The sequence below is a fragment of the Telmatherina bonti genome (assembly GCF_933228915.1).
Source record: "Telmatherina bonti genome assembly, chromosome: 19".
In the NCBI taxonomy this organism is placed as follows: domain Eukaryota; kingdom Metazoa; phylum Chordata; class Actinopteri; order Atheriniformes; family Telmatherinidae; genus Telmatherina; species Telmatherina bonti.
This window is the reverse complement of record NC_136617.1, coordinates 17653391-17673621: the sequence shown is the minus strand read 5'-3', so window position 1 is coordinate 17673621 and position 20231 is coordinate 17653391. Positions and strand designations below refer to the sequence as shown.

Here is a 20231-nt window from a genome sequence, read left to right as displayed (position 1 = left end):
ACAGCACCTCATGATTGCATGTTGAAATAAACAAAAGTCAGTCTGGTGTGTAACACAAAACAAAATGTACAAATTAAAGTTATGATTAAGCAAGACTTTAATAGAATCTAAATTTGATCCCACACTAGTCCTGACATAAATGAGAGTGAAAGCATCTTATTGCCACCTGGGCATGACAGAGGATTTGAGCTGCAAGTCCACGAGTGAGAGACTTTATTAGCACTACAGGAAATGCCTCCTGCCTGCTCTATTTATGAGGAGTGCATTTAAAGCCTCCAACATTTTCTCTTCTTCTCCATTTTTCACTTCAACACAGGCAGGACAGTGTCTACCAGTTCAACTTGGCCAGTTAAATCAGATTAACAGTGGGTTTACTGGGTCAGCCTTTATTAATTTATGATGGTGCCCAAAGTGGGAACTCTCTGATTGATATCCTTTTGTTAATTCAAATGATCAGATTTACTATTTTCCCAGCATGTGACTTTGAGCTGTTTGAAATGTAAGATTAAAATAAAAGTTATGACAGGTTTAGTTGGATGCTGATTGCCATTCTCCTCAGGCTTTACCAGTCAGACTTTTACAAGAAAAGACTGATTTTGCAGTCAGCACACAACTTGAGGTGACATGATTTAAAAAGAAGACAGCTACATTGCTGCAGAAATGTTCTATATAAATTTCCCAAAGTTTGTTCTCATATTCTCCAGTTTCCTCCATCTTTCTCTGTTCTTCTCTACAGTCCAGCTGTTAAAATTAGGATTTAATAGGATTTTTTTTTTTTTTAGCAGTTTCCTCCTTGTTTCAAGCTTATTACATCCTGTTTCTGTGTGTGTGTGTCAGCGAGGAAGGGTTTACCGGGAAGTGGTTGTGCTGAGGGCTGGAGAAGAAGCCTTCACTGGAGCGAGGACTGGGGTAACCTGGTCTGCTGGGCTACAAACAGAGAGACATCGGTATGGTGGTGTCCATCAGACTGTATAATAATATGAAAAAAAGTGGAAAAGGCAGATCAATCATCGCCTCCTTACTTTTGGCGGCGCTTCATCAGAAGCCCCCAAGTCCCAGGAAACAGTAACTTGTCTCCTCATCTCCATTCGATGTCTCTCTTCTTGTTGAAGCTTCTCCTCCTCCAGTATGGTGCTGCAGAAGTTGTGGTGTATTACACATCAGACACACTTGTTTTGAGAGAAGACATACTTTCTCATCTTAAAATTACCAAGAAAATTCTGTTTGTGCGTTTATATATTACCGAACATCATGAATCAATCATCATAATTAAAAAATAACCTAGTTAGTCTTAGCTTGTGGGTGTGTGTGTGTGTGTGTGTGTTTTATTGGTCAAATTCCTGCTTGTCTGTGTAGTTAATGTTTGTCTTACCATGTTAGCTTTGTTTTATGTAGGAGACATGTCTTCCTGTATTATATCTGGTTTTAGCAGTTTGCCTGCCTTTGTCTTCATTTAATTTTGTGACGAAGCTCCTGCTCTTCAGCTTTGTGTCATTCATGATGCTTGTTGCTTTTGTTTCATTCTCATTTTGTATTTGGTTAGAATTTGCCCTGGTTCCTATACTATTTTGGTTGTCAGTTTAACACTTTTAGTCTCGATACCTGGCCTCAGTGGTTTCACCTGAGTCTTATTTGGTCAGTCTGTCTTGTTTCTCACCTTGGACCTGGTCAGGCCTTCTGCTAGGCTGTTGCCAGTTTGTCCTGTCTGTGGATTCTTTTTCTTTAAAAGTGAAACTATTTCTGTGTAATTTATTTCTTGCCTCCTCCATTTAGGTCTCCCATCTTTGTCTACATAACGGATAAATATTATAGACACTAGAAACTTTTTCACTCCCTGTGGTGTGGCTGAATTTCTTGTACTAGCCTGGCATATTATCAGTGTATCTATGTCTCATTGAAAAAACTAACTAAATGAACAAAAGAAAACCCTAAATTCTCCTAAAATTCATGCTGAATTTTAGGAGCTTTCCTGCAATAGCTTTTGCTTTTTCTGGTCTTAACTTTTACCTTCTGAGACAAATAATGGCCATGACAATAATGCATTAAAGTCTGGGCCACACAATTAAAGTAAAATCTAAAAGAAAATCTGATAATAAAACGCTTATAGTACAAAAGAGAAATCATCTTCTGTACTGACAATCAGGGATAGGCAACTCCGGGCCTTGAGAGACGAAATTGTTTAAGTGTTGGGAGTTTTCCTGCTGCAACACACCTGACACATATCAGACTTAATTAGCAGACTTGTACAGAACTTGACATCAAATTCTGCACAAGTCTAAATCACCTGCTGATTTGAGTCAGGTGTGTTGCAGCAGGGAAACTCCCAACACTTGCAGGACTGCAGTGCTGGTTTACTGGAGTTGACCTTGTGATGACTGTGCCTACAGCCACACATAGGTGATATCAAAATGCACCACACATGCACTTAGATTTATATTTTTTTTCCAACTAGGATTCAATTTACAGATATTTTTGTTAGACATTAGTTTAAATTAGGTTAATTTAGCATCACAACTATTCTGAAATAGCGCGCATTTTAGTTTGTTGTGGTGGTATGATTTGTTCATTTGTGCTCTTTTCCCTTTAAGTTTCAGTAGCTCCAGTCCCTTGGCTCTGAACCAGCAGGTGGCCACGGGGTGGAACAGATAATTGAACCAGATCATTTGCTGCAACAAAAGGGGAGAATTTAGGGTTTTCTTTTGTTCATTTAGTTAGTTTTTTCATCCCCTTCGTCTGTTTTAGTTTGGGCTCTGTTACAAGGTCTTTGATTATCGTTGTGTAAAGTTGACCTCTTTTATGGGCCTGATTTATTCATTTATGTTTACATAACTTTTTCTTTTGGGTCACAATAAAAACCCCTATTTTTGAACTTTAAACCTGTGCCTGACTGTTCTTCACTGCTCGGCCAATCACAGGCCTGTAGATTAAACCACAAATCTTTCATGTCTGCAGAAATTGATCATTTTCCTTTCTTGAATTATATCAGTCCATCAATAATTACTGTAAACATTACGTAGATGTGAAAACTGTTAAAAATAATTTAGAGGACAATTAAACTTAAAAAGTGTGTATTTTAATACATGACAATTGCGAGAGTATCTTAAAAACAAAATACCAAACATCACACCTGAAACTTTGGACTAAGCTTATTATCATTGGATGAACACAGCATCAGCACTGAGGACATCAGTATGTTTAATACTAAACACTTAAAATCTCTCGTTACCTGAGTTGTGTTTTGAGTTCAGTGAATCGCGGCCTCTTGCTCGGGTCATACGACCAACATTTGGTCATCAAACTGTAGAGGGTGGGCGGACACTGAGGGGGCATAGCCAAGCGCTCGCCATTTTCTATCCTGCCAATGACATCATTGTTCTTCACGCCCTGGAAGGGCTTGATCCCATACATCAAGATCTCCCACATGCACACACCTGCAGAAGAAGACACAGTCAAGCAAAGCTGTTAATGGTTTAAAAAAAAAAAAGCTTGACAACTAAAGTGACGTACAACAGACTAACACGCTTAAAAATAGATGGTAGCAGGTGAAAGTATGCTGGCTGCTCTGGAAACCGTGGAGTTTATTTCTGGTTCTTATCATTAAAAATCATCTTTTCACTTTAAGTACATAATTATGAATACATAACTTTACAGTTATATCCTAAACTGTTCCTAGTAAAACACACCGTGAATTCTTTTTATCCTAAAAACATTAATAAACTCTATTTGTATAAATCATAGTAAATCACAATAAACTGCTTAAATTTGATTTACTGATATAACAGGCATGTTGGACAATAACAACTTACAGTCACTGCCAGTAAATGTTGATTCATGTGGAATGATAACTGTGAAATATTTTCCAATAATAATCTCAACTCACCAAACATCCACACATCACTGGCAGAGGTGAATCTTCGGAAATTGATGGATTCTGGAGCCATCCACTTAATAGGAAGTTTGCCTTTAGAAGCTGAGATACACAGACACGGGTACGTTACAAGAACATTAAATAATTTTTGATCAGTTCAGAAGGATTTTTGTATAATGAAATGCAAAGATCAGTCAAAATATTTCTGGCATTTTTCAACAGGATGGAGCTCCTTTTTTTGTATCATGGTGAATAAGTTGAACAGGTGATTGATATAAACTCATGTCACCAGCAGGTGGTGGTAAAATACAACAAAAAAAAAAAACAATTACACAGTTTCTGTAATACCCTTGACAGATGCCAAGTGAAGAGTGCATTCTGTATAATTTTTATAGATAAATTTGTTTCTGTGCACAGGATATAGGTGAATACATTGATCAGTATGTAAGATTAGGAGAGTGAAGCTTGTCATTTAAGTGTGTCTGATTAAAAATGTTACATTGCACCAAATTTGTGTGTGAATATTTCATCACCTTTATAGTAAGAGCTATCCTCCATGTATCGAGACAAGCCAAAGTCTCCCAGCATCACGCAGTCGACAGAAGAGACCAACACGTTACGCGCTGCAATGTCCCTGTAATACATAAGCAGATGTACTTAGACCTCGTTCATGTAGCATCTATTTGGCATATGTCAATTTCTTTAATCTGTCAGTGTGTGTGAGAGGTGACCTGTGAAACTTCTCCAGTACCAGTCAAAAGTTTGGACACGCTTCCCCATTGGATTTAATGGGAAAGTGTGTCCAAACTTTACTGATCTAGATTTGAAAAAGCTTAAATTGAAAACATGAAATTAAACATACAGTGTTGTAATTAGTTCTTATTCTGACTTTGCTCTGTGTTTGACTACAGGAACTGCCAAGACATGATCGACTCCAATGACACCACGTCTGTCTGGCCGAGCCCTGAGAATGACTCACTCTGTTATCAAAGAAGCAGGGATATTGTTAAGTAATCAAATGTTTCTTTTTAACAGAATAAAAAGTTGTTTTAATAACATGTAAAATATTTTATAGAAACGAAATCACAGCCCAATCAGAGTTATGAAACGTCACATCAGTGGCTGATGGCATAAAGGGACATGGCAGCCTAAAAACTAAGTTCAGTTAAGTTGTGAAGACTAAATTTAGGGGAAGAGGCTGGAAAAGGCATCACACAATGAAGTCTCCACAGTCAACACAAATCAGACATGTGTGAGTGTGTATTTACCTGTGTACAAAGCGTTTAACCTCCAGATAAGCCAGAGCTGTACTGAGCTGATAAGCAAACTGAATGAGTGTTGCCAAGTCAAGACTGTACTTCCTCGTCTGAAGGAACGACCGCAACTACAGACAGAAAATGGACATGAACACACAGATGCACGGTTTTACAAAGGGATGTCATAATGCTAATATCTCAAACATAATATGTATGTCCAGGAAAATAGCTAATACTCCAAACTATGTATGAAAACAACAAATTAGCTGCATCATACTGTGTTGTTTCACTGAAAGTTAGATGTTGTATTGAGTTATTTTTCAGATAATTATAATCTAAATATAACTTCCTTTACAGTGTAGGTGGATATACTAAATTTAATTGTCATTTCAGTCTCTTCCACCAACTAATTAGTCCAGTCCTTTTTGCATACAAACCCACTGTTAAGTGTCTTTTTGTGAAGTTAAGTGTCTTTTTTCCGAGTTTATGCATTATGCTGTTGTGCTTTAAATGTTTAATGTTTTAAGTCGGTTAAGCAGCAAACTTGTCATCCTTGCAAGTGCTGACCTATGGCAGTAGTGATAATGGAAATCCACACTTTTCCTTTTTTTGTCTTATCTTTACCTCATAAACTTTGTGACTGCTTTCATGTCAAAAGGCATAGATAGTTGCCTGCTGACATCATCCTCTCTGCTAATTGCTGCTACTACACCACAGTTGAAAGGGCTGAGTGAGGTGAGAATGACAAGCTGCTTGCTGAATAGACAGGAAGATGACGATCCACACAGTTTATTCTTTGTCATGTTGTTTTGTTGACGGGCTCAAGACAACTTCCCTGAGGTCTCAATCACACAAACACATAAAAACGCAGATTTGTGCTCCCTCCTGATGTTTTATAGGCTATGTGATGAATCAGAGAGAAAAACCTTTGGGCATATTACCAAGTCACATTGCTGTGCCAACATACTATAGCACTTTGCTACCTTTGGTCACAATCTGAAGCTCTTAGCACAACAAAAACAATGTTTTGCTAGTTTTATGCTGGTGACAGCAACCAGTTCTGTGTGTTCAGCTGTTCCTGAGAGTGAAGCTATCTGGAGGAGGCAAAGACTGCAATGACATTACTAAAACTGTTGCAAATGGGCATCTGACTGGATTCCTTTTTTAAATCAGAAATTAGCATCTGCTCATACTTTTTTTTTCTATTACACTACCAGTCAAAAGTTTGGACACACTTTCCCCATTGGATTTAATGGGAAAGTGTGTCCAAACTTTTGACTGGTGGTGTACATCCAATTACTACAATAATAAGACATGTTTACATTTTAAAGAGTACAAAAAAAAAAAAGAAAAAAGAAAAAAAACACTGTAAATGATGCCTGGAGTCTGGAACTGAACATCTCTGTTCAGGGTTTTCTATAATCTGCATCACAACTACAAGAAGCAAACACACACACACACACACACAGCCTAATTCATACCTCCCCAAGAGTACACAGCTCCATGATGATCCACACTGGGTTCTCTGTGATCACTCCAATCAGCTTAACAATATGAGGGTGGTCAAACTGACGCATTGTTACTGGAAGAAAAACAAACACAAGAAGTTTCTCAGTATATTTTAAATGATAACCGTTTAGCGGGAGTTAAGTGATCCACAGAGAGCGACGTCTTACATGCTTCTTGAAGGAACTTTTCTCTGACGCTGTCAGAAGTACAGTTCTTACAGGTTTTAATGGCAACAGGAAGGGGTGGTTTGTCCTACAAACAGACACAGAACCTAAGTTAGATATCAGAGCACAAAGTGAGTTGAAATAACGGACAGTAACATTTTTGCAGCTTTTTTGTTCAATCTATCACTGCATCTACAGAAAGGACCAGAGCTACTAAGATAGCAATTTGCATTTGTGTGTAGAATCTAGAAATTTGCATGTGGGACTGAACCACAGCTTGCAGGTGATTTACCAGGAGTGATCGTGTAAATGGGCAGCAGGTGCAAATGTGTTTGAGACTCTGAGGGGTGCACAAGTTCAATCCTTGAGATCTACCACCCATGTCTTTGCATGTGCAGTTAGTTTTTACACACTTTAGTACAAGAAAACCTTTAGGAGATGCAGGCCAAAGCGTGCATTTGTATGTGATTGTGTGTATTGGACCGTGTACTTACTGGACTGTTGTAGACTCCTTGATGAACATCACCAAACTGCCCCTCTCCAATGCAGCGACCTAACTCTATCCTGTCCCTCTGGATCTCATAATCCCGTGCTGGGAGGGAGGGCAATAAAAGAAAAGGGCAAAGAAGTGGAAAGAGTCAAATGAGCACAATTACCTGCTGTTTTTAATAGACCAGAAATGATGGAAAATGACTTTCACATTTGACATGCTTCTCTTACAGCACAAGGATGAGGCTTAACAGGCCAAAAATATGAAGAAATTTAAGTCAGTTTTGTCCAAAATGTTTCCATTAACTATATTATTTACATTAATCTGGGAGTTCAATTGTTGTACCTTTAGAAAAACCTCATCCACTGCCAAAAGAATACAATCATTTTAACTGGAAACTTTAGTCAATTCTCTTACTCTTACAACTTTAATTACCACAAACTTGACATGGATACAAACACATTAACATTGAGTAAAACCAATAAAGAGGCAAACAAAAGGCTGAAAAACATGCAGAACAAAGTCTGACTGTAATTTTTTATTTTTTTTGGCTGCACTGCCAATTAAAAGGAGGCTGCAAGTAAATAAATGAGTAAACCAAAATTAAATGATTAATTAATAGGGAAAAAAAAGCATTATATCCACTAGATGTAAACAGTCTGAGCCCATTTGTAAACCAACATCTGGATCTGGTTAAAGGTTCTTGTAGTGCTCTGTTCTGCCAGATGAACAGACCCTGTATAACCATAAGGATTAAAAACAGCGCTCAGTTTTGCAACTGGCAATTACACGCTTTGACATTTTAACTTAATTTGACATTTCCATTCAACTGACATTTCAGCTTTATCGAAAAGGTCATAAAGCATTTCTGTGACATCAGCAGACGTCAGCTGACAACCAAGTGCAGAGAAATCGAGCTAAAAACTGAGTTCAAGAGGGTTATACAGGAAGCTGACTATCACAGCTGAGACTCAAAGATGTTTCATAAAGTATTCACCAAATCAAATTACTGCAATGATGAGCTCAGTGACAGAAAAACATGCATTCACAGACAATAACAGCAATACAACCAAATTAACAGTGACCAGAACACATTCCACCACAAACGATTTATAGTAATTAATCACACGAAATAAAGAATTCCTTTCAACATGAAAGAACCCACATGAAATGAATTAACCAAAACAATAAATCAAAACTTATGGAAAAAAAAAGCTGCAACAGTGGACAACAGGATGGTGCAACAAGAACCAAGCCAACAAACAACAAAAAATGCTGAGAGACTGTTTAGCTTGTGAAGTTTGATTCAGACTTTTTTCAGACTGTGAAGAATCCGCAGCATCTTGCTTGATGTAGGGTTGGTTCTCCTTGTCAGTTTTAACACCAGAATTCCCCTGGATGGCCTGTGGCCTCCACAGACACCAACAACCACAAGCAAACAGCAAGCTCAATGTATGGCACCTTGAGTCTTTGCAGATGTTCTTTGCTCAGTAACAAAAAAATTTTAAAATGACTCTTCAAACACATATGAATAAGTTTATTTAGCAACTAACCCAAAATTTTGGGCTTTAATGGGGAATGCCAACAAAGGAAAATACGTGCCTTAAAGCTCACTGCGGGTAAAATAAAAGATTTTGTACAAAAAGCTGGAAAAGGGAAAAAAATTAACAAATTGCAAAAAGTCAAGGCATTTTACTAAGACAAAATAAAAGGCAGAGTTTTACCTTCAACTACTCCATAGCTCACTGTGTTGGCAATGGGAAAAAGGGGAAGAAAGAAAGACAGATGAAGAAAGGAGGAGAGACAGACAGCTTAAAGCTTGACAAAAGTTCAGAAAACACACACTTACTCTTTATGTGGCATTTATTTCATGAATAAATCTAAATCCCCATGCAGATTCATGAAGACGACTTTTTATTTTAGATGTATAAAAGGCGAGATTTCCATATGTATTTAAATATGTCAACGCCGGTATAAATTCAGATTAGAGGATTAGAGGAATAGAGGGCAGAAAAACAGCGATAGAGACAAAAAAGAAAGTACACAAGTGAAGCAATATGGAGAAAGACAGAAAAAGACTACTAAGAAAAGCAGAACACAGTCAAATTTAACATTGGGCCTTGCAATTAAATACATGGGTACTTTGTGCTGACCAAAACATCCACAACAGTATAAGTTTTGGAGCGCAGGGCGAAAGCCACAGTTACTATTAGAACTATTTCATGTTTTGAAAGACATATGAATGAATCGGACAGATGTCAAGTGTCCACATTAACCACGTGTATACCATATGATTTGTAGCCTTCAACCAGTGTCCCTACTTTTTATAGAAAAGAAGGCAACTGGACAGAATATGATAGCTGCTGCATTTCCACATGTGGTTTTATCCAAATTCTCTGGTTGCTTGTGTCAGTGTGTGTCTTGTGTGACTCACGCAGCGCTCTGATTATTAGGCAACAGAGAGAAATGAGTTTTTGCGTGAGGATGTGTGTATTTGACTATGGCGTAAAAGTGAAACAAGCTACTTTTCTGTCAATCTTGTGCTAGCTCAACAGAAGCTGATTTCTTAAGAACAAATTCTTTAAGCGGATCAGCATCAAGCAAAGATGATTAAAACAAGCGACTTACTGGAGGGCATGGTGTATGTGTCCTCTTCATCAACTATCTCTGCATAGTCATCAGTCTCTGCAATGATAGATACACAACATGTATTACAGGTATGCATGTACATGTACCACAATATTATTCATGATCACAATCAATTGTCAAAAGGAAAATAAAAACCTGAGAAAGAAGTAAAAAGCTACTAAAGTTTCAACAACCCTTGCTCAAAGTAACACCCACGAAGCTCCTCGCTGTCCCTCCTGCCCTCTCCTACACACACACAAACACTTGGCAGAGAGCGTCAGCTGAGCATGTGTTGTGAATATCTGTGTGAGAGCAGCTGGATTGCAGGGAGTTACTGTGGTGGAGGAGGAGTGGAAGAAAAGCAAAAGAGAGGAGACGAAGACAGAACTGAGAGAGAAATAGATTACAAAAGCCAGAAGAGAAGAGAAACAAGTTAAAAAGATAGAAGAGGTGGATGAATAGAGAAATTCTGAATCTAGCTGTCGTGTAAGCAGATGGCAGTTGTTAGGGTCAAATCTGTTAAGAATTGGACAGATAGAGAGGGCGATCGGGGGGGGGGGCAGAAAGCAGAGCCAGCAGGGAGAAAAGAGGGAAAAGATGGGCTGAGTCTATCCTAACCAGATGGTGGTGTTTAAAATAAAATCAGTGTGCAGACTCAGCTGTTGGAAACAAGAGTCAAACATCTGCTGTCCTGAACGCTTCCCTCGTAGCTCTGCTTGGGATTTATCAGGCTCTGTGGGAAAAGGTCCCTAAATTTACGAGACTCCTTCTCTCAAGTCGGTGACTGATTTTCTCAAGAATGTTCCAAAAGCCTGGCGAACTATTTAAATAAAGCAGGCTAGATGATACGCTGAATGGGGCTTGGAGATGTCTTATTGATTTAAGGCATCTGGAGAAACAGTCTCTGTCTTGAAAGTAAGTTGGGAATATTGATGGAGAAACATATCCTACCTTCACATAAATATTCAAAACAAGAAAAAAACAATCCTTGAATTGTCAATACTGACACAATTTTTCAGCAATTAAACTGTAAAGTTTAATTTATCTGAAGTTATCCACATTATCACTGATGATGGAAAAGGGTTCATCCATGGAATCCATCTAATTTTTCTTCAATTTCTTGTTAATTTACAACTTTTTTACTTGCTTATGTGAATATATTTGGAATACTTTTAAGGAAATTTGATAAGTTTTTACAGAGTCGGCCACTGTTTCAGCCATCCTTCATATTCAGCCTTGTGTGCTTTTGGGTATGTTTGAAAGAAGAAATGACCATTTTCTAAGTTTTCTATTTCTGTTTTCAGTAGAAACAATGTGTTTATGTGTGCGTGTGTGTATGTGTGTGTATGTATCATCTAGCTAGCCCATTATAGCCAGGAATGCACCCACTCTTGAATCCAGCAAACCTCTCCCTGCTTTACTCTGTGCACACAAGTGTGAATGCATGAGAGAACATAAGTGACTGATTTTGTTTGAGTGTGGTTGTGTGTGAAGCCTGTGTGTGGAGAAAGAGGGAAACCTTTGCAGAAGTTTGCTTCAAGTCAAATGCTACTTGAATGACAAGTCCTGCTTTTTGAATCTCTCTTGAGATAAAACTCCAGGTCTATTCATGTTTTGTGCGTATCCACTTAGAATATAATCCAAATTAGACAAGAACAGAAACATACTGGCATGTATTAAACACAATCCTACAAAGGAATCTGCCATGCTAGATACTGTCTAGATACAACCACACATATTAAAGTACTGCTTCATGCTTAAATTATGAGTTAATCACTGTGCTATAAATTTTTCTCTGTCATTTAAACCAAACTGTATTTATAAACAGTGAATAAATTAAAAAAAGGTTCTTGTAAAAAAAAAAAAAAGAAAGAACAATGAGAATGATAAACAACAGTATAACTTTACCATCTCCACTAAGATCTTCTGCAGAGTCCAGGAGAGCATGCAGGTAGCAGGACAGTAGTGGAGAAAGATGACAGAGACGGCAGCAAGACAGAAGAGAAACCGAGGGCAGAGTTGAGGTGAGGACGAGAGAGAAAAAAAGAGAGGTTAGAGGACGGCAAGCCTTCAACGGTTGCATGATCTGTGAGGCAAAACACTCCGCAAGCTTTTAGTTTCAATTCAAGGTATTGTGTTTAAAAAAGCTGGGTTAATAATTCTTTGTTGTGCAGAGAGAATTAGTGTGAGAAACTGGACAGCAGTGTAGAATCACTCAACGACAGTCAACACAGGAAATATTCAGAAACTGACACAATTTTTACTTTAGTTAATAAAAAATATATTCGCTTTGCCGTTATATATTCAATATGAGCTTTAAGTGCAGTTTCCAATCTATGGCTATTTATTTTTATAATTGGAAGAACGGTTTAAGAATTGTGACTCCTTCATTTGAAGCCCCTCATTTTTTAAAGACTAAAACATAATCATATTAACATAGCCGTGACAAAAAATGTAGGCAAGGTGTCTGAAGTTTGAAAGCTGAGCACATCAGAAAAAATGGATTTCCTCCCGTTCTTCCGCCATAAATGTTTCATAGCCGAAACAATAACAACTGTGTCATATCCAAATATTTGTTGGTCCAACTGTATCATCTGATTACAGGTTATAAAGCTGATATACTTTAGCAGACAGACTGAAGGTGTAGGGGTTTAACATGAATGGTGTCGTGGAATCAATGAGCATGGTTGGATCCCCGCACATTTAACTTCCTCACTAAGACTTTAATTATCTTAAAACTGGCAGCTCAAGTAAAGATAAAATCTGTTTTTATATTAACAGAATGATATCCTGTTCAAAGGCGTTTAATACAAAATACACAAAAAGCACAGAAACTGTTCCTAACACACAGACGTTCACAGTCAAAACAAAACAAAAAAAAAAAGAGAGAGAGAGAGAAACTAAATCCTAAGTGTGAATCTTCGATGCCTGTGTGACATGTTTGGATATTCCAGCAGAATAAACACTTCAACAAACAGCTGCTTTCCAGACTCACAAGTTGCTTTGAGCATTCCTAACAACAGCACCTGCCAAAGCCAAAGATGTAGACTCTAATGCACAAGTTGACCCATACAGGAGCCGGTTGTGATCCCAACACACAAAGATGAAGAGACATCACATTCAGTAACAACCATTTGCATGAAGTATTCATCAGAGCTTTTCAAAGCTGCAGGACGTTTAAAGGTGCTACAATTACGTTGCTTCACTATACTAACAACCACAAGATAATTAAAACAGTTATTATTTTAATATCTCTGAAAAGACAACTGTAGCAATGTAAAGTATATAGATTGTTTCACAGATGATTAGCTCTCCTGTAGGAGGTTAAAACTGGGTATTAATAGTAAATAAGATACAATTAATTCCTCAAACACACTCTTTTTTTTTTTAGTCTGTTTTAGTTGTGCTCCAGTATTGTTTTTAGCGGGTATTTTCATGGCTACACATAACCTGTTGTTATGGTCAAATTATGTAACGCTAAAATCATAGCAAGCATGCAGTAAGGAGACAGTTTACTACGAGACACTTTAGTACAAAAGGCCATACTTCAAAAATTAGGCTGATTGTGGTGCAGCGGATGAGAGGGTTTAACCCACAAAACTTTTTCAATTTAACATAAAAGAGGCAGAAAATTCCAAAACTTGCAGCCAAAACAAGCTCTCATTTTGGATGTACAATAAGTCAATCAAGGAAACTAAAATACCACATGAATATCTATCTACAGTATTTTTATATGCTTTCCATAATCAATGTGGACTATTTCTTTTCCAAATTCTCTATACAGCTTTATCTTCTGTAAGTTCTGTAACCGCAATGGTCAAATCAGGAATTTGCCTCCGCCACATCACAATTTTGAGGACATGCTCTTCTACTAACTGTCCAATGAGAGCCCAGGATACCATTGGGAGGTGAATCTGAACAGAAGACAAATGGGAGGAGGAAACGCCGTGCCTTGGTTGGCTTAGGAGGTGTCGATGTCACTAGATCTTCAGCCAATTGAGCGGGCCAGAGGCACCACAGTGCGAAAGGAAAAAACAAGAGTGAATGGATATGAGTGAGCACAGAGATGTGAGAAAGACGAGAGGGGAGGACATAAAACAAAAGACAGCTGGAACAGAGAGGATGGGACGACAGAGAAGGAAAAGCAGTTTCATCAAGTGGAAAGAAAAACAGATGTTGACTTTGCTTGTCTTGTTCTTGAACCCGTCGTTTGCAGAGTCAGTTTGCATGATTTTGTATCTTACCTGAGACGGAGATCGCTCGTACTCCACTCCTCACTGCTTCTAGTTTTTTCTCATTGTTAGAAAGTCTAGAGAGGAGGAGAAGAAGGACAATGCAGTTAAACCAATTATTAATGTGTGTGAAGATCTTTAAAGTACATCTAAAAGCAGAAACATTCACATGCATCCATAAGTTTCTCTAAAATAGAAAAAAAGTAGCATCTGTAGTCTAATCCTTACAGTTTTCATCATGCTTCTTCCTTTGCAGTTGTTTCTTTTTCTGTGTCAGCTGAGCTCTACTACTATCTTTACATCACACACCACAACAGGCAGAGGGAAAAGAGGCAGAAAGCTAAACGAGTGAGAGGTGGAGACTAGCGGAGTGTTTAAAAACCCTAAGTGGAAAATATTTGGCCCCTTAACTTATCTCCTTATTTGACCAGAGACACACCAGAGTGAGGGAGAGATTAGAGTTGAAAAAGTAAGCAAAAACTTTTTCTGTCTAAATTAATTACAAAAGAGAGAAAAAACTACAAGTGAAATGTGGGCACACGAATGCCCAGGTAGCAAAACTTACAGATGGACAATAATTATAATAATAAGAATTCATAAATAAAGCAAAATAAAAAAATAAAAACTGGTGAAAACATCTAACAAATAATAACAATACAAGACAAGAGATCAGCTTCATGACTGGGTGTAAAATGAGAACAATAAGAGGATTCATTCATAAGAAAAGACTTCACACAAATAATTACAGGACATGTGTATTTCGAACATTCATAGCACATTTGGTCTTCTTAGAACATGGCACTGGAAAAATTTATTCTGTTTATTAAAACTGAGAAGAAATATTGGAAACTATTAGAAATAGTGGAGGAACCGCTAGTATGACAACCGTCCAATCATGTACATCCTCTAAGGACTTCTTGTAAAGTAGGGGAAACACCACAACCATTTTTATTTTCAGAAGATGTGATGTCACGGACTCCTCAGGAAATGAAGAGGTTGACCACTTTCATTTTTAAACAGAGCTGAGCTCTGAAGAACACATGAGCAGCGAGTGACAAAACTGTTTGTTCTGTAAAAAATGCAAAAATTCAACTTTATATATATTTATATATATACACACACACACACACACACACACACACACACACACACACACATATATATATATATATATATATATATATATATATATATATATATATATATATATATATATACATATATATACACATGTACACACACTCACACATATATGCAGCTCTAAAGTGAGATAGTTATAGTTTATAAACTTTGGTGGCATGTACTTACTTTGGGATTGAAGGCAGAGCTCTCTCTCCCTCTAGAGGAAAAAAACATGCATTAGGTGAAAAAATAAAAAACTCACCATCAATTATCTAGTATTACACACTTCAACAGAAAAAACAGGGTTATAAAACATAAAAAAAATGGCAACGTTTATCTCCACAACAGGAAAGTAAAACTAGATGCACATATTAAAGGCAGTGGCAGATACAAATACAACACCAATGATAACACTAAGCTGCTGTTGACATCACAACTTCAGAAGTCTTGTTATGCATAAGTGACTCAATTATCTCTGTCTGCTGTTATTTTGTTATTATTATATTATTTTTTACAGTTATCCAAAGAACTGAAAAGAAAAATTTCAGTGTAAGAATTTTCAATTTCCATACTTAGATACACATAAGTGCTTCATTATATACTATGTTTCCATGTTACAATGCTTTAATATGACTAAAATTTAATGAAAATAAGCATATTTAATTTTGCAACAGAGAGATTAAAGTTTTTTGCTCATGGTTTAAGCAAAAGGTAAAATTTAAAACCTCAAAACTGATCTTTCTGGAAGAAAAAAAAGAAAGAAGGAAGAAAATAAGATACTCATAAAAACCTAAAATGTAAAAAAAAAAACAAAAAACAAAAAAAAACTCAAGGGCAAAGAAAGAAAGAAAATATAAAATCCTTGATTTGTTAACAGCTAGCAGATAAGACACCTGAATAAAAAAACTTTCAAAAGGATTAACTTTGGACTGAAATGTGAGTACCTTTAACGTTCAATCTTATCAGTTCAATCATAATATTTGACGGCACATATTGAAAACAATAACATATTTAAAACATTCTTCCCTCAAAAGAGGACGCAATCTGGTCTTTATAGGAAAATATATCCTTTCATGAAATATTGTTTTATGTGGGTGTATGTGTGTGCATGTATGTTCATGTCTGTCTGTTTAAATATGTTTACGTATATGTGACAATGATAGATTCATGGTGTTGGAGGTTTGATGGGAAAGGATGGATCACGTTTTTAAAGTAAAGCGCTGAGTTACATTTTATGCAAGATAAAGATGAATATCCTGAAGGGGGCACACAATTTGACACTGTACCTTTCTGAACTCTGATGATGAAGGAGTGGGTTTGCATGGAGACAAGCCGGCAGTAGCCGTCAATCAAGTCAGCTAAGTTCTCAGCCATGGTGAGAGATGCCGTAGTAACTGTGAGAGGCTGCACAGACACAAACACATGCAAACAGCAACAGGCCTGTTACAGAGAGCTCTTGTCTCAACAACACACACAAAAATTGATGGATATGCACACACAATTAATACACAAGAACCCTATGGAAGTTTTAAGCTGTGCTTGATGAGAGGGGAAACTCATTTTTTTTCCCAAATAGCACTAAAATAAAATAAAATACAATTTGAATTGCTTTATTAATCCCAGAGCAAAATTGCTAAATTGACTGAAAACGATACAGAAAATAAAGTAGGTATAAAATGCAAATGATATAGATGACTAAAATACCAAAAGCCATGGTCTTTCAGACAGATAATGTTGCAGTTTTACCTCAGGAGCACCAGCTACATTCAGCTGTAGCATGCCTTTACGATCTTTCTCCTCCATAGCTGAGTATTGGATGGACTGGACTTGGTTAAAGTTTGCTAGATATGTGGGCTGAAGATATAGAAGGACACATAAGGTAAGATTTGAAAGTAAACCATCATAATTAGACATGCCATTTTGCTATTGCTCACTGAAAGATAGATACATATCAGCGTTCATGTATAGTTGACATTTTGTTTTTGGTTGTTTGTAAAACAAAGCACGAAAAAAACTTACTGTAGATCCCTTGTCAGAGAGGTAACTGATGCCTTCTTCTGGCCCGATGGCCAGCTCTACCTGGATTACCCAACTGGACTGTTAAAGAGAAGATGAGATGCATGATGAGGAAAAGCAAAAAGATAAATCCAGAGAAGAGGCAAACATAGAAGAATGTATCACATATTGGATGCTTGTAGGACCTGCTTCCACCAAAAGGGGTCAACCTCACACAGTTAACAAGCGCCTTCTCAACACATCAAAGCACACTAAATATAAGCTGCAGAGTAAAGGAAAGAATAGAGAAAACCTACCCCAAGGGCACATTTGAAAAACTCCTTGTCATAGCGGTGGATTGGTGCAAGTATCTCTAAGAACTTGAGGATGCACTGCTCATCGTTGAGATTGGCTACCTGCTTGAATGTCTGCTGAATCAGCTTACGGAGAGTTTTCGCCTGGACAGAAAAGGGGGGATTGAGAGGGGAAATTAGACAATAAAAAAACCTTTAAAAAAATGTCATCTTGCCAATGATGCAGAAAATTTGTGCTGAATAGAAGGAAGAGAAGGTGGGAGGTATGCGCATTTTTGTGCATGTGAGTGGATGCACAATGACAAACACATAAATTCATTGACTGACTAACAGTCCACTCAGTTTCCAGTTAAACAGACCTCAGTGCATCATTGTCCGTTCAGATCAATAGTTTAACAAAGGCGCACCAACACTGTTACTTATTCTATTAAACATCAGAGTCAGCGCTTCGTGACAAGTTGAAGTCACATTTCATTATACTGCACATGTCAAACACAGCTTTCCAGAGCAAACTACACAGTTGACCTAAAAATGTATTTATTTTTGTAAAGGTTTGTTATGTCACTAGAAAGCCGACAGATGGGAGAGAAAATCCTTCTAGGAACATTATTCTTTTATTTACAATCCTATCTGTTCTTCATCACTCCCTTGAAATAAAGATGAACAACACACACAAATGCATGCAATGTAATGTCGTTTACACAAAGTGCTAAACAGGCACATGTCCCAAGTGGACAACCCCCAACTTACATAGCTTAAGGAAAAGATTAAAGATTTACTTGAGTATGGACTAGGCTAAAGAAAAAAAAATGCAAATATCTATAGTGCACAGTACAAATTGTGTGTAGTTTAATAACCGCATTTACGACAATGAAGTACCAACTGCATTGATTTATTGACTGCAGGTGACAGATTAACCCGAGATGGCCTGATGAGCATCATTAAACTATTTTAACGAGAGAATAGTTCACATAACGACTCAAGTCATACATTTTTCTGCTGTCAGATGTGTTTAACTGCTCTTTATCCATCTCATTTTTTTATTTTTCACTTGTAAATAGTGTTGAAGCAGTAATATCTCAATTTAATTTCAGCCTCACAGAGCCCTGCTGCCAGCTGTCTACATCCTAAGCCCAAAGGAATCAACAAATCTGCAGACACACACACACACACGTACACACTTCTCTACAATGCCCCTGTGTGCATACGTGTCAACAGGGACAGATGCAATAATTCTCTTATGATTATTTAAAATAAATAAATAAATAAAAAATGTGTGTGTGCTCATAATCCAGATGGGATCACTGTTTTAATTCCTGGAATTCCACCATAAAAACACACTCTCACATTTGAACACAGACAAGCAGCAAGATGCAGACATGTATTGTAAAATGGCTTTAATCCTCCCTTAAAACAAGCTGACCATCACTATAGCAACAAGATGATTCAAAACAAATAAATAAGCAAATAAAAATCACAATTATTTGACACCAATGAGAAGTTCATGCCTGTGTGTTCAGACACTGGTTTGCTGATTTTTAGTTTTACTTCACTGAAATGATATTTTCAGTTTGGTTTCATAAAGCTGTTGCTAAACTTTCTATTCAAAGTTTAGGAGGAAATCACATTTGAAAGACACCACACACAGTCGATGAGGCATCGCTTATATCCAGTGTTACAGAGTGGAGTACAGAGAAAACATGCAACATATCGAAACACTGCCTGGATGACAATTGGTTATTTAGCCACAGTAAAATAAATGATTCATCATGGCATGTGTGTCCATAATAACAATAATGTACCCGAAGCAGCAAATGTGGGTGATTACAACTCTGAGGCCTCGCCAAGGTTGAAGAAGTATTCGTGGAAAACTGAAAAATAAAATATCCCTGATGTTGGGTGTATGAAAAAAATGAAGAGGTACATAACAAGTCATAATTTCATGAGACAACTGGAAGTACAAAAATTTGTACAAAAATACAAAAAAATGTTATATGCTGCCTATGTCAACATGACTTAATTGCTGTGTCCTCATTGCTTCCTGCCACTCCGAATGAAAAAAATACCAAAAAATATGTTGAAGAGCACAACAAAATTCTATAAACCAAACTTAAAATAACCTGGATCACAGTCTGATAAAGCATTCAAGGTAAGGACTGGAATACACTCAATCTATACCAACCTTTGGACTAAAAAGACACAAAATAGCCAACGATCTTGAGCCAGACATTATAACCTCAAACATATCAGATGTTTTGAAAGTGAGAGGGGAAGTTTGTACAATAACTTAGTATCAAGTAGTAGTATCAAGTTCGGACATCGTGGCTCACCAATATATAAAAAAAGAAGCATAATTGGGTGCCTTTAATTTAGTATGACAGTACTTCAATATACCATTCATCTGACAAGGGAGACAAGATGTCAAATCAAGCTGGGGTTCGTTCAGGCTTTGATCTGAAAAGGTCAGTTTCACTAAACCTGCTGCCCAGGCCTGTCAATATCAGTGAACAGACTCCGCTCTTTTTAACAACTAACATCAGTCACCGTTTACTACCAACGCCATCTGCTCTGGGTTGTGTGTGTGTGTGTGTGTGTGTGTGTGTGTGTGTGTGTGTGTGTGTGTGTGTGTAAATAAAGTCCATTGGGGGAAAAT

At 37.3% G+C, this 20231-nt stretch overlaps 1 protein-coding gene across 9 annotated transcripts in view; it reads right to left on the bottom strand.

Moving 5' to 3' along the window:
- LOC306770042 (focal adhesion kinase 1-like) overlaps positions 1 to 20231 on the bottom strand; it is a 65836-nt gene that overhangs the window by 9113 nt on the left and 36492 nt on the right. For 3 of the 9 annotated variants that reach the window (XM_079258813.1, XM_079258814.1, XM_079258815.1), the window contains 19 exons: positions 17582 to 17722; positions 17289 to 17366; positions 17016 to 17123; positions 16556 to 16673; positions 15456 to 15486; positions 14160 to 14224; positions 13815 to 13901; positions 11824 to 11841; positions 9916 to 9972; positions 9012 to 9032; positions 7292 to 7389; positions 6801 to 6885; positions 6606 to 6706; positions 5137 to 5252; positions 4402 to 4502; positions 3881 to 3970; positions 3227 to 3431; positions 1023 to 1134; positions 853 to 927 (listed from right to left, as the gene is read on the bottom strand). In XM_079258813.1, the coding sequence (XP_079114939.1) occupies positions 853 to 927; positions 1023 to 1134; positions 3227 to 3431; positions 3881 to 3970; positions 4402 to 4502; positions 5137 to 5252; positions 6606 to 6706; positions 6801 to 6885; positions 7292 to 7389; positions 9012 to 9032; positions 9916 to 9972; positions 11824 to 11841; positions 13815 to 13901; positions 14160 to 14224; positions 15456 to 15486; positions 16556 to 16673; positions 17016 to 17123; positions 17289 to 17366; positions 17582 to 17722 (1707 nt within the window). Of the gene's footprint in view, positions 1 to 852; positions 928 to 1022; positions 1135 to 3226; positions 3432 to 3880; positions 3971 to 4401; positions 4503 to 5136; positions 5253 to 6605; positions 6707 to 6800; positions 6886 to 7291; positions 7390 to 9011; positions 9033 to 9915; positions 9973 to 10071; positions 10163 to 11823; positions 11842 to 13814; positions 13902 to 14159; positions 14225 to 15455; positions 15487 to 16555; positions 16674 to 17015; positions 17124 to 17288; positions 17367 to 17581; positions 17723 to 20231 lie in introns of those variants that run through there. The other 6 variants (XM_079258816.1, XM_079258817.1, XM_079258818.1 and 3 more) reach the window with 6 other exon arrangements.